Consider the following 14,049-nt stretch of genomic DNA (forward strand, 5'->3'; position numbering starts at 1 on the left):
GACTATAATGGCTGTTCAAGCAATAATAATGATTTAGTCTGTCATTAAAAGCTCATTCCTGCTTACCCAGTAAAATATAATATTCTTGGGAATTTGACAGGAATATTTAGTAAGCACCTGATTTCTGACTGATTCCCTGGAATTGCCCACATTGGGATGTTGCTGAGGCCAAGGTGACAATTAGGAAAGGAAGCATCCCCAATGATTATCTAAAATATATATGCTTCTGTAAATCATTTCCCTGCCATTTATATTTAGTATTGGTAGCTTCCAGGAAGCTCCAGACCCAATCATAGGGGCAATTGTCTATCTTGAGAATTTTTTGAGAATCACAAGTCACTGCTGGACACTATGAACATCAAGTACTGCAGGACTATACCGTAGGTGAGTTGTTCAATAGAAACTGAGCTGGACATATTGTGTATCATTGTGTTGTCACCTGGGCTTGTTGTGTACCACTGTGTCAAGACAGTGCATGATCCAACAAGTGGAGCGAGTGATTGTCTTAGACTTTTTATTGGGATTGCAAGACCCTGTTGGACATTGGTAATGTAGATTGCTGTAAGTTCAGTTCATTGGTTTATTGCCAAGATCGATGGCAGGGGAGTTCTATTGATTCAGTTGTGGTGAGGGCTATGCCTCGTCCATGGAGCCACCTTGGGTGCAGCAGCCTGTTGCAGCCACCCATGGGAGAGAGCAGGCGACTCTGCTGGGCGCACTGGAATTCATGCTGGGTTGCTGGTGGGGGGGGGGGGGGTGCTAAGCCCCTCTCGAAGGCACTGCCTCTGATGTTTGCTCAGTGGAAGAACAAGCTGCACCATGAAAATCTACAGTCCTGCCACTCAGGGACTTGAGCTTCATTTGTTTTTCTTTGTGACAGTATACATTTTTGAAATCAGAAACCTATGTGCTATCTGCCGTTGATAACGTGTCTACCTTGGCTCTGGAGGAATGCTGCTTCATTTGTTTATATTCATGTATGAATTTGAACTTAATTCGAATTTCGTCTAGAAACTGTAGAAAACATATTTTATTAAACTTAGTTATAAATATGTAGGTATTTTAGTGCCTAGCGTAAACAATTATATTCGTGTCCCTTTCCAATTGCAGACTCAATAGTTGGTCAACTTAATATTAGATCAAAATGCAGTTTGCATTTTGGAAAATCACAGCACTGCGTAGTTACGCTGATTTCAGAACTCGTGTGTTTAATCTTATAAGTTATCAATTCAATTAATCTGGTTATGTCCCATTTGTACTTCATTAAATATTTATATTGTATTAAAAATCCGGTGGCAGACTTTTGAAAAGCAAAAATCAAAATAATGTAAAAATGCATAATTGCTTTGGAATTCCATTGAGGTTGGGAGGAGACACATGTTTTCATCTTTCTCTGATCAGGCAGCGGAATTTGCCTGTGGTCATTGGACTAGTCCCATGGACGTTTGGATTGTTTCAGTCTGGTATTTTCAAAGGAATGTTGAAAGCATAGCTCCCATTTTGTTTCATAAGAAGTTTTTTGATCAGTGGTTGCTGGTAATGTGTTGCCAATGGAAGAAGTCCGGTTCACTATACGTGTTGAAACTTGTGACTGATATACATCATGTTAGTGGATCAATATTAGTAATCACAGCCTATGAAATGTCAGACTTTCATGATAAGTCTCCTTAAGGCACTGTAAATATGTTAATATTGGCTTTCAGCACTGGAGTCAGCACTGTCCTTTAACGATCTGCATTGAGTGGCCATTTCACTAGGTACACAGGTTCATTATCTAATCAGCCAATCATGTGGCAGCAACCAAATACGTAAAGGCATGCAGACATAGTCAAGAAGTTCAGTTGTTGTTCAGACCAAATATCAGAATTGGGAAGGAATGTGACTTTGACGATGGAATGATTGCTGGTACCAGTCAGGGTGGATGGAGCACCTCAGAAATTGCTGATCTCCCGGGATTTTCATGTGCACCAGTCTCCAGAGTTTACAGAGTTGTGAAAAATAAATAAAGCATCGTCCAGTAAGCAGCAGCTGTGGGCAGAAATGCCTTGTTAGTGAGAGAAGTCAGAATGGTTCAAGCTGACAGGAAGGTGATAGTAACTCAAATAACTTCACATTGCAACAGTGATGTTCAGAAGACCCTCTCTGAGCGCCCAGCACGTTGAACCTTACAGTGGATGGGCTTCAGCAGCAGAAGACCACAAACACAGACTCAGTGGCAACTTAATTAGGTACAGGAAGTTCCTAATAAAGTGGTCACTAAGTGTATAATCATGGATTATATGTAGTTCTGCCAGGGGAAAAAGAAGGCATTTTTCATCCTTTCTAGAGAATGCAGATTAAACTGAAACTCAGTTGTGCTTTTGCCAAAGTGCTGTCATGTGTGAAATGTTAGATACTCTCATCTCTAAGCTTGCTAATTTTCAATATTTTTCACTCAGGCTATTCTCTCTTCATACACACATTTGGCGATGTTTCCCAGTCAACTGCATATTAAGAATGAACATTACCAAGAACAATGTGCTGACCAAAAAAAAAGAGATGACTGCATTGAAATAGCCAGGTGATCCCTGGAACGTGCGCAGCTGTATTTGGTTACAGGGTTAGAAATGGTGGGTGCCTGTTCTCCTAGCTGTGGGGCAGGTTATTCCCATTAGCTGTCAGCTTGTGTTGGCCTGGTAGAGTGTGGAATTTTTTCTGCTCCCCTTCGTACACTGACAGCTGCACCATTTACTCCACTCCAACTATGGCAAATGTAGAAAATTCTGTGGATTCAATTATTCTTTTGGCTTCATAACACGTGTATTCATGTTGAAATGGTGAACATATGGCTGCTTATTTCAAGCTGATGTTTTGACATGGCTAAATGTGTACAATATGATCAATGAGTCCTGTCAAAAATGATCATTTTGACATTCCTGTACATGCTCTTGAGATTTCAGAAGATTAAATTCTGGAAGGCTGTGGAGGGGAAAGGAATTATTAACAGCAAACTCTGGATTGACCAGGTTAACATGTAATGATAGCCAATGCTGAGTTTTCCTGTGATTGTAACCACCAGCTGCAGGCCAATATATCAGCAAGAGTATTCGACATTGATTACGCAGAAATAGATATCCTGATCACAACTGGAGTAAATGGGCAGTATGAGGAAAAAGCAGAACATTTGAGAAATTAGTGTAGCCCTTCCAGATTTATGTGATATTGGTGAAGTCTAGGCTAAAATATCTCAGTAACACACACAAATGCTGGAGGAACTCAGCAGGCCAGGCAGCATCTGAGGAAAAAAGCACAGTTGATGTTTGGGCTGGCCCAAACATTGACTGTACTCTTTTCCACAGATGCTTCCTGGCCTGCTGAGTTTCTCCTGCATTTTGTGTGTGTTACTTGGATTTCCAGCATCTGCAGATTTTCTCTTGTTTCTAACATATCTCAGCTGCCTTTACATATTGATATGTGCCAGTCAAACATGAGAAACATTCGTTCTAACAAGCTCTTTCCTTTTTGATGGATCTTCAGCACTCATTCTAATTTACCATAGTCCTCATTCCCTCTCTCTCTGAGGAAACATTTAATACCTCTAGAACACATTCATACCTCGACTTCCCATCATAATTTATTGAACAGGGCTATTGAATTGGTGTAAATGTTTTGGCAGGTTTCCCACTTGGCTACTACTTTTCCACATGTTTGTCTTCTGCCATTAGATATTTCAGTCCTTCTCCAGAATGACATCATGTCAAAATCATCCTTCGCAATCCAAGGAAAATAAGCTTGCAAAAATGACAGAGTCAGGGGGAAGAAGTCCTCCACACCTAGGGCAGCCAAGGGCAGGATCGAACATGGGTTCGTGGAAGTGGCAGGCAGGGCACTAAGTGTCACAGCACTGGGCCAAGTTGTATCAATATCTTTGTTGGAACAAAATAGCATTTCAGAGCATGCTTAATGCTAATATTTCAAACAGCAATTATTAACAACTAAGCATTATTAATGCAAATATATTAATATGAGAGAGAGACAGAGAGAGAGAAAGAAAGAAACTGGGGAAAATGGACTTACAGTCTATAGGACGCAGGAGGGGAACATGGGACCACACTGCACTCACTTGGAGTGATTCTCTAGGGTTTCAATAAAACAGATTGTGAGTACTGTTTGGTTCAGTATTACTTCATTGTACATAATTTAAATTACCTAATAGATATATACCATTACAGCCAATATTCCCCTTTGTCTAGTGTTGTTTTATGGTCATGAATGTCTTGGATTAGTTTAAGCATATCTTGAAAGTAAAAGAGGCTTAACTCACATTATTATATAGTATTTTAATTCTGTTGATTTTTTAGTGTTACACAATGAAAAAATATTAATTATTTTAGATTATTTAAATATACTTGGAGCTTTTCAAAGTGTCTCCGTCAGGCATGTGCAAAAGTTTAACAAAGCTTTTTACAGCCAATGAGTTCAGAATCAGAATGAAGGTTATTATTGCTGACATATGCAATGAAATTTGTTGTTTTGTGGCAGCAGCATAGTGCAAAACATAAAAAAAAATCATTAAAAGACTCCCCAGTGAGGTCTAGCTTGCGTTCTTCCTGTCATTGTAATTGTACATTGGAGCAGTAACAGCTTTCAGTGTGGTCCAGAGAGTGGAGTCTCAGGATGTGGTGTCCAAGGTCCTCTTGTTTTTTGGAACCTTTTCCACTTCAGCAAGTGTTTTCTGAGTGCTGTAGGTCAGCTTGTCCAGCCCTTCACATCTGGGAAAAAATATTAGTGGGGTTTGCAGCGGCCAGAGCGACCAAGTCCAACAGTAGGTGGGTCCAGGGTAATTCAGCAGATTGGTTGTTCATCCTGACTGTCAATAAAATACGCACATACCTCCTTCTAACTATCCAGTTTAACTACAAGTTCAATTCCCCTGATGCAGCCTGAGTAGTTAAATCTTGCTAAGTAACCACTGGAAACACTGCAGCAGGACTCCCTCTTTATTTTCCCCCTTCCATTTTTAATCAGGAGCATTATGATTGCAGTCAATTAGCTCATTCTGGCATCCCAGTACTAAATGAAAAACAATGTTTTGCATATGTATGGAGTTAACAAGACTCCCATCAGGCATTGATCCAATAATTAGCGTAAACTCTTTGATATTAACTTTATAGGCATAATATAATTGTCACAAATGCCATAAAAATAACTCATTTAACTATTTCAGGTAAACAACATTGATTTTCTCTTTCTGTTTTTAATGTTGATGCCAGCGAAATTTGTGAAGGTGTGCAAAGCAAATCAAAAACATTCAGATTAATTTCAGAGTCACTAGATGTGTTGTTGTGATTAGTGACCAGTTCACCCAACAAATACTTCAAAATGACCAAAAGGATCCTTTGTTAGTAAAGTAAGAATCATACAATCAATTCCTGACCACGAGACAAGTATTTCTTCTGGTTCCTAAAACACTGATTTGCAAAGCAATAATGGTAAATAAGGGCAGGGTTACAAGAGACAGCTGCCAAGACAAAGAAGGTGCTGGTATGGATCAGAAAGAGCCTGGAGTCACCTGGTGAGCCAAGACTCTTGAAATGCATGTGTGCTCCATCATACATCACCGCTACACATTTCCGCTGCTAACATTTTCGCAGCCAGGAAGTGGTTAGAAACAGATGGTGTGAGAGAGACACACCACACTGTGATCTCTCTATCTCTTTAACGCACAGCTTTAATATTGCTAGCATATCTATGGCAGCCTTTCCATTCACCCTGTCTCTCATATTCCTATACAGAGAGCCAGAAAAGAAATTGTCTTCATCTAATAACCTTCTTTTGCCATTCATCCCCAATACATTTTACCAATCCACTTCCACCGCCTTCACTGTCCTTCAGTTATTAATGGCTAGTGTGTGTCCAAAATCTCCCGCTCGCCTATCTTAAATGCATCAACTTCTCCTTCTCATCAGTTTGGAAGTGAAGAAATATTACATGGTTTTTTTTTTGCTCAGATTGCTACCATCTTTTAGGGCTTTACTATCTAAAATTGTTCTATAAGGTCTTAACCTTGGTGCTTTCTTTCCATAATCAATTTGACCTTTGAGATTGATTTATCTATGATTTAAGAAAAGTAAACTTCTGTCACGAGTACAAATAGGGATTGGTAACTAATAACAACAGCTGAAGTCAAAAGGTGTTGAAAAGGACAGGATAAGTCAAGAGCCCTTTCTCATACCGGACCGAAGTATCTCAAAATACCTACACATCAACACCATGGTAAAGAACTGCTGCATGATTGAAGCTTATCATTACAGTTACACCACATCTCTGATTTAAAACGTTACTTTCCATCTCCTTTCTTAAGGAAGAATCCCAGAGAAAACACTAAGGTGGCACTGAGGGACAACTGCTAAAGACCACCAAACAATGTGTTCTCTCCATGTGCCCTGGTTTCCTTCTCAAAAATATGCACATTGCTAGGTTAGCTGACCACTATAAACTGCATCTGCATGTGGGCAAGTGGTAAAATTGTGGACACAGTTAAAAGGAATGAAAGAGAGTAAAGTGAGCTCAGAAAGTATTAGCATTAACTAAGTGTTTAAGTGCAGACTCAGTGGGCTGAAGGGTTTGGTTCCATTCCATATCTCCCTAGAACTGCACAGAGTGTGTAATAACAGCAAATAATGTGGGATCTGGTTACTGTCTTGCCTACTGCAACTTTCAGCCATATTGTCCAGGCTGACAGCAGACATGTGTACATTTTCCATTCAGAAAATTACAGCTGCATTTCTCTCAATCATTCATTTCTTTGACCCAGCACCATATATCAAATGGTCACACTGGAAGGGGTGCCTTTAACCAATCAAAATGGGAGATGGAATAGATTGGCAGGAGGATGATGGTTTGAAGCTCTTCAACCATTTGCAATGAATAAAAAGTTTGTGAAAACACAAATGTAAATGTCTCCACAGCATTCCGCATAAACTGTTGAACAATTGCAAAAGATTTGTAGAAATCAAATCTTCCAGAAAATTATTTGCACCTGTGCTTACAGGCAGTATCTATATGGAAGCCATTCTTCCTTTCAAATATTCTGTTCTGTCAACCTTCTGATTGAAAAGGATGGAAAATTGTGCTGGTATCATCACTCTTGCCCTTGCCTCCTTTTCATGTTGTAATGTGTAAAATTTCCCTTCCGCCAGAAGTCACTTCTGCTGGCTGTCATTTCCTGACAACTTCCTTATGTCAACAACAAAACTATTTCTGCTTCAAGCCAAAAATGCAAATTAATCAAATGCTTGAAGATCCAACAATGAGGAAAAGATGTGACTTTACCAGTGCTACTGAAGATAGTGGAGATAGCCAGGTCTGCTGACTGGTACTCTAAGTGGTAAAAGCAAATAGGACTAGCACAGTTTGACAGCTAGTCAGCATGTACAAGATGAACTCTATGTCTCTCTAAGTGGGTAATGTTTGATTCCTGCCATAAGGCTGGGGCCACTTACTGCCTTCTTATTATTAGAATGCACACCTGATTTTCATTGAAATTGATTTAATTTAAAAAAAGTTCTAGTACCCACAATAATAAATATATTTTGATTAATTTCATATATTGTTTCAAAAAATATCATTGTCTGGTTCCCCTTTTACCCCCCACTCTTCTCCTCAGCAGCCTATCACCCTTCTCCCATGGTCCACTCTCATCTCCCATCAGATTACTTGTACTTCATTCCTTTATCTTTTCTATCTATCGCCTCCCGGCTTCTCACTTCAACTCCACTTTCCTTCCCACCTACCTTCCCTCTTACCTGGCTTCACCTATCCCCTGCCCCCATCTTTTTTGACTCCCCCCCCCCCCCAAGTCCTAATGAAAGAACTGGGAGGGCCAAACCGTGGACTCCACTCCTTCCCACAGATGCTGTCTGACCCGCTGAGCTCCTCCAGTATTTTGTGTATTTTACTCTGGATTTCCAGCAGTATCTCTTATGATTAAGTATTTTTAAGACCATGGATTCGATCAGTTGTTCCTTTACTTTCAAAGATTTTTTTAAAAAAATCTTGAAACTTCCAGTATCACAGATGGCCGGCACCTCTGTAGCAAGGGAAGGTCTTCATCTTGCGCTTCCGGTACAGTCAGCTGCTTCAGTGCACAGAGGTTTGGCGTGGTTAACGACACTGGTTGCAGTACAGCCCAGGATACTGAGAGAATGGACTGTTCTACTTCAACCACTAGCATGTTAGTCCCAAAAGCAGACAAGGATTCAATCCATTTCCTTAAGGAGACTAGCGTGTTCACCTGGTGATCTAAATCAGTTACGTGTACATTGTGTTTTAGAGGATACGATTAAACATTTAAAGATAAGGTTTATTCGTCACGTGTAGTATTTGTCCGTGTTCGACGATGACAGGAGATCTGTGCGGGAGTTTGTTTAAGTGGAAAAGCTCCGGGCAGTTCCACGCTCTCAGCCGCAGAAGTTTGGGTCCAGTGGTACGAACAGGCGTCACAGACTGGGGTCTTCCTTGGTTGCAGTGCATGGCCACGTCGTCTTCTGTGCCTTGTCATGCCTTTCGCTCTCCACGGAGCGTCCGGCACTACCGCCTTCCTGGCCGTTGGATATCACTGTAGATCTCATCCGCCAGCCCACCAGAGCCGGCTTCGCATGCTCAGTCAGGCATGCCCTGTACAGTCGCCGGGCTACCCTCGCTTGGTTTAGCCCGCGTGTCGAAGCGGTGGACGGGGTGTGGTAACTGACGCATGCCATGCAGCTACTCGGAGACACTGGGGACCAACAGCGAGTGAAATGCCTTCACCAGAGGTGGTGCCCCTCCCTGGACACCCCACAGCACCCTTCTCACATGTATACCAAAACAAAAACATACAATGAAATACGTTGTTAGCGTCAATCAAATCAGCGATGACCGTGCTGGGCAGCCCGCAAGTATGGCATAGCCTGTAACTCACTAAGCATCCCCTGTACGCTTTGGACTATGGAAGAAAAACGGAGTACCCGCGGGAAACCCACGTGGTCACGGGGCGACCCCATACAGAGGGCGGCGGGAATGGAACTCCAGTCTTACAGCCGGCACTGTAACGCTGGTGTGTTAACCGCTCCGCTACCGTACCGCCCGTTTGCTTTTACATTTATGTTTATTGCGTTCTAGTTTCTTATCGTGTTTCTTAATGATTTCTTAGCAATCATTTCGTTCTCCTTTACACTCGTGTGCTGAGGAATGAGAAATTGAATTGAATTGAATTAAAAACGTCTGCGGATGGGCAACAAAACTACAAGCCCTGTATGAATCAGAAGCAAATCAGACATTCAGTGGTCTTCCACGAACGGTATTTTCTAAAGCGAACGACTAGGCAAACTTTCCATGTCAGAGTAGAACTTTAGAAAGTGTACCTGCTAAACAAAAATCTGGATTTAGGATCTCCGGCTGTCCGTAAATGCCACTTGGTCACTTTCATGGACTCGTTCCGTCCCGCCAACGATAATACATATAACCTGAGGACCTTGCAACTAAGTATAAACACCCCATTCATTCCCCAGCCCATGGGCAGCAAACATAGCATGGGGTTGACTAAATGAAACAAAATAGACATCGTGTGCGTGTACAGAAGAAGTGACCCTTAACTCCTAGTCGGCAGGTTTACTCATGGTATAACGATATAAAGCAAACTTTATTATCTGACCGATTCCGGGGGTTGGGGGGGGGGGGGTTCTTGAGAGTAGTCCCTCTTTTTGGCAGCCTGTGAATCAGATCCCGAAGTTCCATTTACTCACTCCCCGCATAATATCATTTACTCTGAGATTCCTCTGTTGCCCCGCCACACCGAGGGGTCTGGCTCCCTGTGCTCCCAATATCCCGCGCAAGTTGGGTAACGGTAGATCAGGAAAGCTCCCAATGCCACCGACTCAAAGAGCAACACATAAAGATTGCTGGCGTGCGTGCTACTCCAAATTTCCAGCCTCGGCTCTCCCTCTAGTTGTCACCATCGACGCAAAGAACAGGTTAACGACGACCAAATAATTCACCTCCGTCAGTGCCCAGAGGGAGTTGATCGAGGAGAGGGTTAGGATGGGCATCAGTTTCAGTACCAAATCCACTTTGGTAGCTAGCGTTAAACCAGAGTGAAGAAACCGAACAATCGGCCCGCTATCTAAAGTGGTCAGACAACACTGGCAGTACATTTGGTGCAAATACCTTTCAGAGGTGGATCACATTGCGATCGTAACTCGACAGCTAAGTTAGGTGAACTCTGACCACAAACGAATGCTGGAAAAATCCCCTTTAACCTAAGCAGTTTGTTTCAGATCGCCTCAGAGAGCGAGCTGAACAACTCCAGCCGCAGACTTCAAACCATTTCGGCTTACCTTCTGCACCCCCGTGCTCAGATCCATGTGGAACTTGTTACACAGCACCCTTGTATTTATCGTCCGGATCAGAATCTGTGCCTCCTTCCCCTCCTCTTGCTCTGTTCTAAGTACTCGGATGTTCCGATTGAGTTTATCAGTCTTCAGGAGCACGCCGGTTCCACAGGTCAGTTCAATTTTGCACCAGGAGTCCAGAGGTAGTTTTAATTTGAGTGGGAAGGCAGGGCTTCGATAGCTGCGGGAGCGAATCACAAGGTGTAAGGGAACGGGATTCCCCGCCTTCCACGAGAGAGATTGGAGGTCCAGCCCTGGGGAACGCCCGTTCCTCGCAGACCTGACGTCAACACGGACTGTCAGCTCCCCATTGACCCACTGCAGAAAAAATGTTTGATTCATCTTTTTCAGCCCGGCGATGAGGGGTTGTTTCCTGCTTCTTATCATCGGCTTTTTTCCCATTCAAGGAAGCGGCTTCCGGTAATGCCGTCGAGACATAAACACCAACCCACAAAGTATTTGTTGAATCAATGGACAGGATTGAAAGGAAAACTATTAGTCAGATTTAAATGCCTCTCTTTTTCGTAGAATAACCCAACTGACTGTTCATTTTTGCGCAGCTCTCATGAGGCAGCAGAGAGCTATGAAGCTGCGCGTACGTTGCGATCTTTCACCATCGATGGAATGATGATTTTTATCCCCCGCCGTTAACTCACTGTGCCGAAATGTTTGAGTGCCTTCCACAGTTTTCTCGCCCGTCACGGTCTGAATCTTGTGGCATTTCATCCCTGGCCCGGTATTTGCTCCATGACTAGCGTTACCAACATTCACTCCCACAACACAACCTTTACTTAGTTACGTGCTGCCCGTTACGCCGCTGGTGTTTCGGGCAGCAGTGAAGGTCCTCCGTCTCCCGTGGTGTTCACGGCTTCTTTCGTCATGCCAGGAGCTTCTTCTTGGTTTTCACTACGGTCAGTCTTCAAAGTCCCGGGTGGAGACTTAAGAATACCGTCGCACTTAGGTGTGGAAGAATTCTTACTGCTGTTTCTGTGACAATTTTGTTTTATCAGTCAGGGTTCTTAGCCCTGAACTGAACTGAACCCCCAAACCTGGAGGACAGTGGACTACTGGCCTCTATCCTTTAACCTGTTTTGCATGGGTGACCCTACCAAGAGGCAAAGCCCTAATTCCAGCCAGCATAGCTCTCAGAATCACTGAGGCACGCAAGCCTCCAAAGCACAAGGTTGTGGCCCTCTTGGAGGAACCTTAACCTTTGACACAACGTTTTTCACTCCAATTTCTCCTGGTTCCTTACATCCACCTGGATATTTTCCTCTCATTTTTATAGCCCTTGGTCTTATCTGTGAAGAGAATCGATACCACTCATTCTAGAGATGCCCTCAGTTATATTCTACCATAGTTTAGTGTTTTGCCACTGTTGAGTATGTGATGGAGGCTTATTGCTAACCTCAGCTTTCCACCACAGCAGCATGACATTCCCAAAGGGTCATAGTTGTTTATGACAAAGTTAAACTTCTAACCAATTATTGTTGCTCAGCTTCTTTGGAATTTATTTTTTATTGAAGTTCATCATCAAACAAACATTTCCATAAGATGTATTTCAGACATTGTACATATATATCATATATACACTTATAGAAAAGAGTGGAAAGAAAAAAAAACAAACAAAAGGAAAGAACTATGTACAAGTAGGGAGTGATCTTTTTTTTACAACATATTCATTGATTTGTGAGAATAAAATCAGGCCTATGAGGCATTATGTAGTTAAACCATTTTTCCCAGTATGAATCAAATTGTTCCAGCTTATGGTTAACAGATGCTGTTATCTTCTCCATTTTGTAAATGTCCATTGTAATTTCCATCCATGCATTTAAAGTTGGGCTCTCCTGTGATAACCATTTCCTAGTAAGAGTCTTTTTACCAGCCACCAACAGTATATTCATTAAATATTTATCTCTTTTCAACCATTCTTGAGGTATATATCCAAAATATATGGTTTTACTCTCTAAGGTTGGCACGTGGCCTAGTGGGCAAGGCATCAGACTAGTAACCTGAAGGTCACTGGTTCGAGCCTCAGCTGAGGCAGCGTGTTTGGGTCCTTGAGCAAGGCACAACAACACATTGCTCTGCGACGTCACCGGTGCCAAGCTGCTTGGGTCCTAGTGCCCTTCCCTTGGACAACATCGGTGGCGTGGAGAGGGGAAGGCCTGCAGCTTGGGCAACTGCCGGTCTCCCATACAACCCTCCCCAGGCCTGCGCCCTGGAAACTCCAGGCGCAGATCCATGGTCTCTCGAGACCGACAGATGCCACCACCACTCTCTAAGGGTATTTCACATTTAAAGATGTCTTGTAGGGCATTGTGTATCCCCCTCCAATAGTTTTTGATAACAGTCCCAAAAAATATGATAATGATTTGCATTTTGATTTCCACAATTTCTCCAGCAAACAGGGAGGTTACTATCATAATGGGATTTCTGAGAGGGCATAATAAAATATCTTATCAAGTTTTTTCATCCAAACTCCCTCCATTTCTGTGAACTGGTACACTTCCATTGATATCTCCATATTGTTGTCCATTCTTTCTCAGACATTATCCCTCCTTCCTTCTCCAATTTTGTTTTAATGTATGAAGTTGAATGTGTTTTAAGATTTGACAACACCTTATACATGCTTGAAATGATTCTACTACCATTATCTGAATTATATGCTTTTCTAAAGAGCTCTATCAAATGTAAATTGGTTACATTTTTAAGTGTCTTATTAACATATTGTCACATCTGTAAATACCGATAAAAATCTTGTTTTTCTAATAAGTGTTTCTCTTTAAGCATTTCAAAACTGAAGACTGTTCCTTCTTTCATTATGTTGCAAAGAACTGTTATTCCTTTAGCTGTCCAGTCCTTAAATCTAGCATCCAATTTATCTGGTGTAAAATCTGAGTCATATGCACACCATTTAAGAATTGCAATATCTCCCTCTAGATTATATTGTTTTATAGTAGTTTTCCATATTTTAAGAGTCAATTTCACCCATGGGTTATCAATAGTATTTATGTACCTTTGCAGGTTGTTATCAGCCAAAATTGCTTGTTTGGGGATGGGAAGTACCCATTCCTCAATGTTTTTCCATTGAGCGTCATATGATGGGTTGCACCAACATATCACAGCTCTCAACTGTGCTGCAAAATAATAATCTCTAAGAGAAGGTAGGCCCCAACCCCCTTTTCCTTTGCTAATTGCAAAGTTTTGAGACGAACTCTAGGCCTTTTACCCTGCCAAATATACCTTGATAGCATCTTGTTCCATTCATTGAATTGATTTTGATTAATCTCTATTGGTAGTGTCTGAAAGAGATATAACAGTCTGGGCAGTATATTCATTTTAATAGACTCAATCCTTGAACTGAGACTGAAAAAAGGAATCAGGTTCCATCTTGCCAGATCTTCCTTAATTTTTTTTTAATATAAAAGCTGATAATTACATTCTGATAATTTTGCCAAATCTTTTGGCATAATGTTGCCCAAATATTTGAAAGACTCTGTGTGCCATGCCCAGGAGTATCGACTTTCAATTTCTCTTGGTGGGCTATAGTAATATGAAAGTAATTGGGTTTTATCTATGTTGATTTTGTATCCTGATAATTGACCATATTGTTCAAAGGATTGCATCAACTTAGGTA

At 41.8% G+C, this 14,049-nt stretch overlaps 1 protein-coding gene across 1 annotated transcript in view; it reads right to left on the reverse strand.

Annotated features, from left to right (window-relative positions):
- Positions 1-11,172, reverse strand: part of lmcd1 (LIM and cysteine-rich domains 1) — a 62,613-nt gene extending 51,441 nt beyond the window's left edge. Inside the window, exon 1 of the mRNA XM_073072443.1 lies at positions 10,356-11,172. Coding sequence (XP_072928544.1) covers positions 10,356-10,811 — 456 coding nt within the window. The 5' untranslated portion in view covers positions 10,812-11,172. The remainder of the gene's footprint in view (positions 1-10,355) is intronic.
- Positions 11,173-14,049: the final 2,877 nt, after the last annotated feature.

Source organism: Hemitrygon akajei, chromosome 19, assembly GCF_048418815.1.
Source record: "Hemitrygon akajei chromosome 19, sHemAka1.3, whole genome shotgun sequence".
NCBI classification, from domain to species: Eukaryota; Metazoa; Chordata; class Chondrichthyes; order Myliobatiformes; family Dasyatidae; genus Hemitrygon; species Hemitrygon akajei.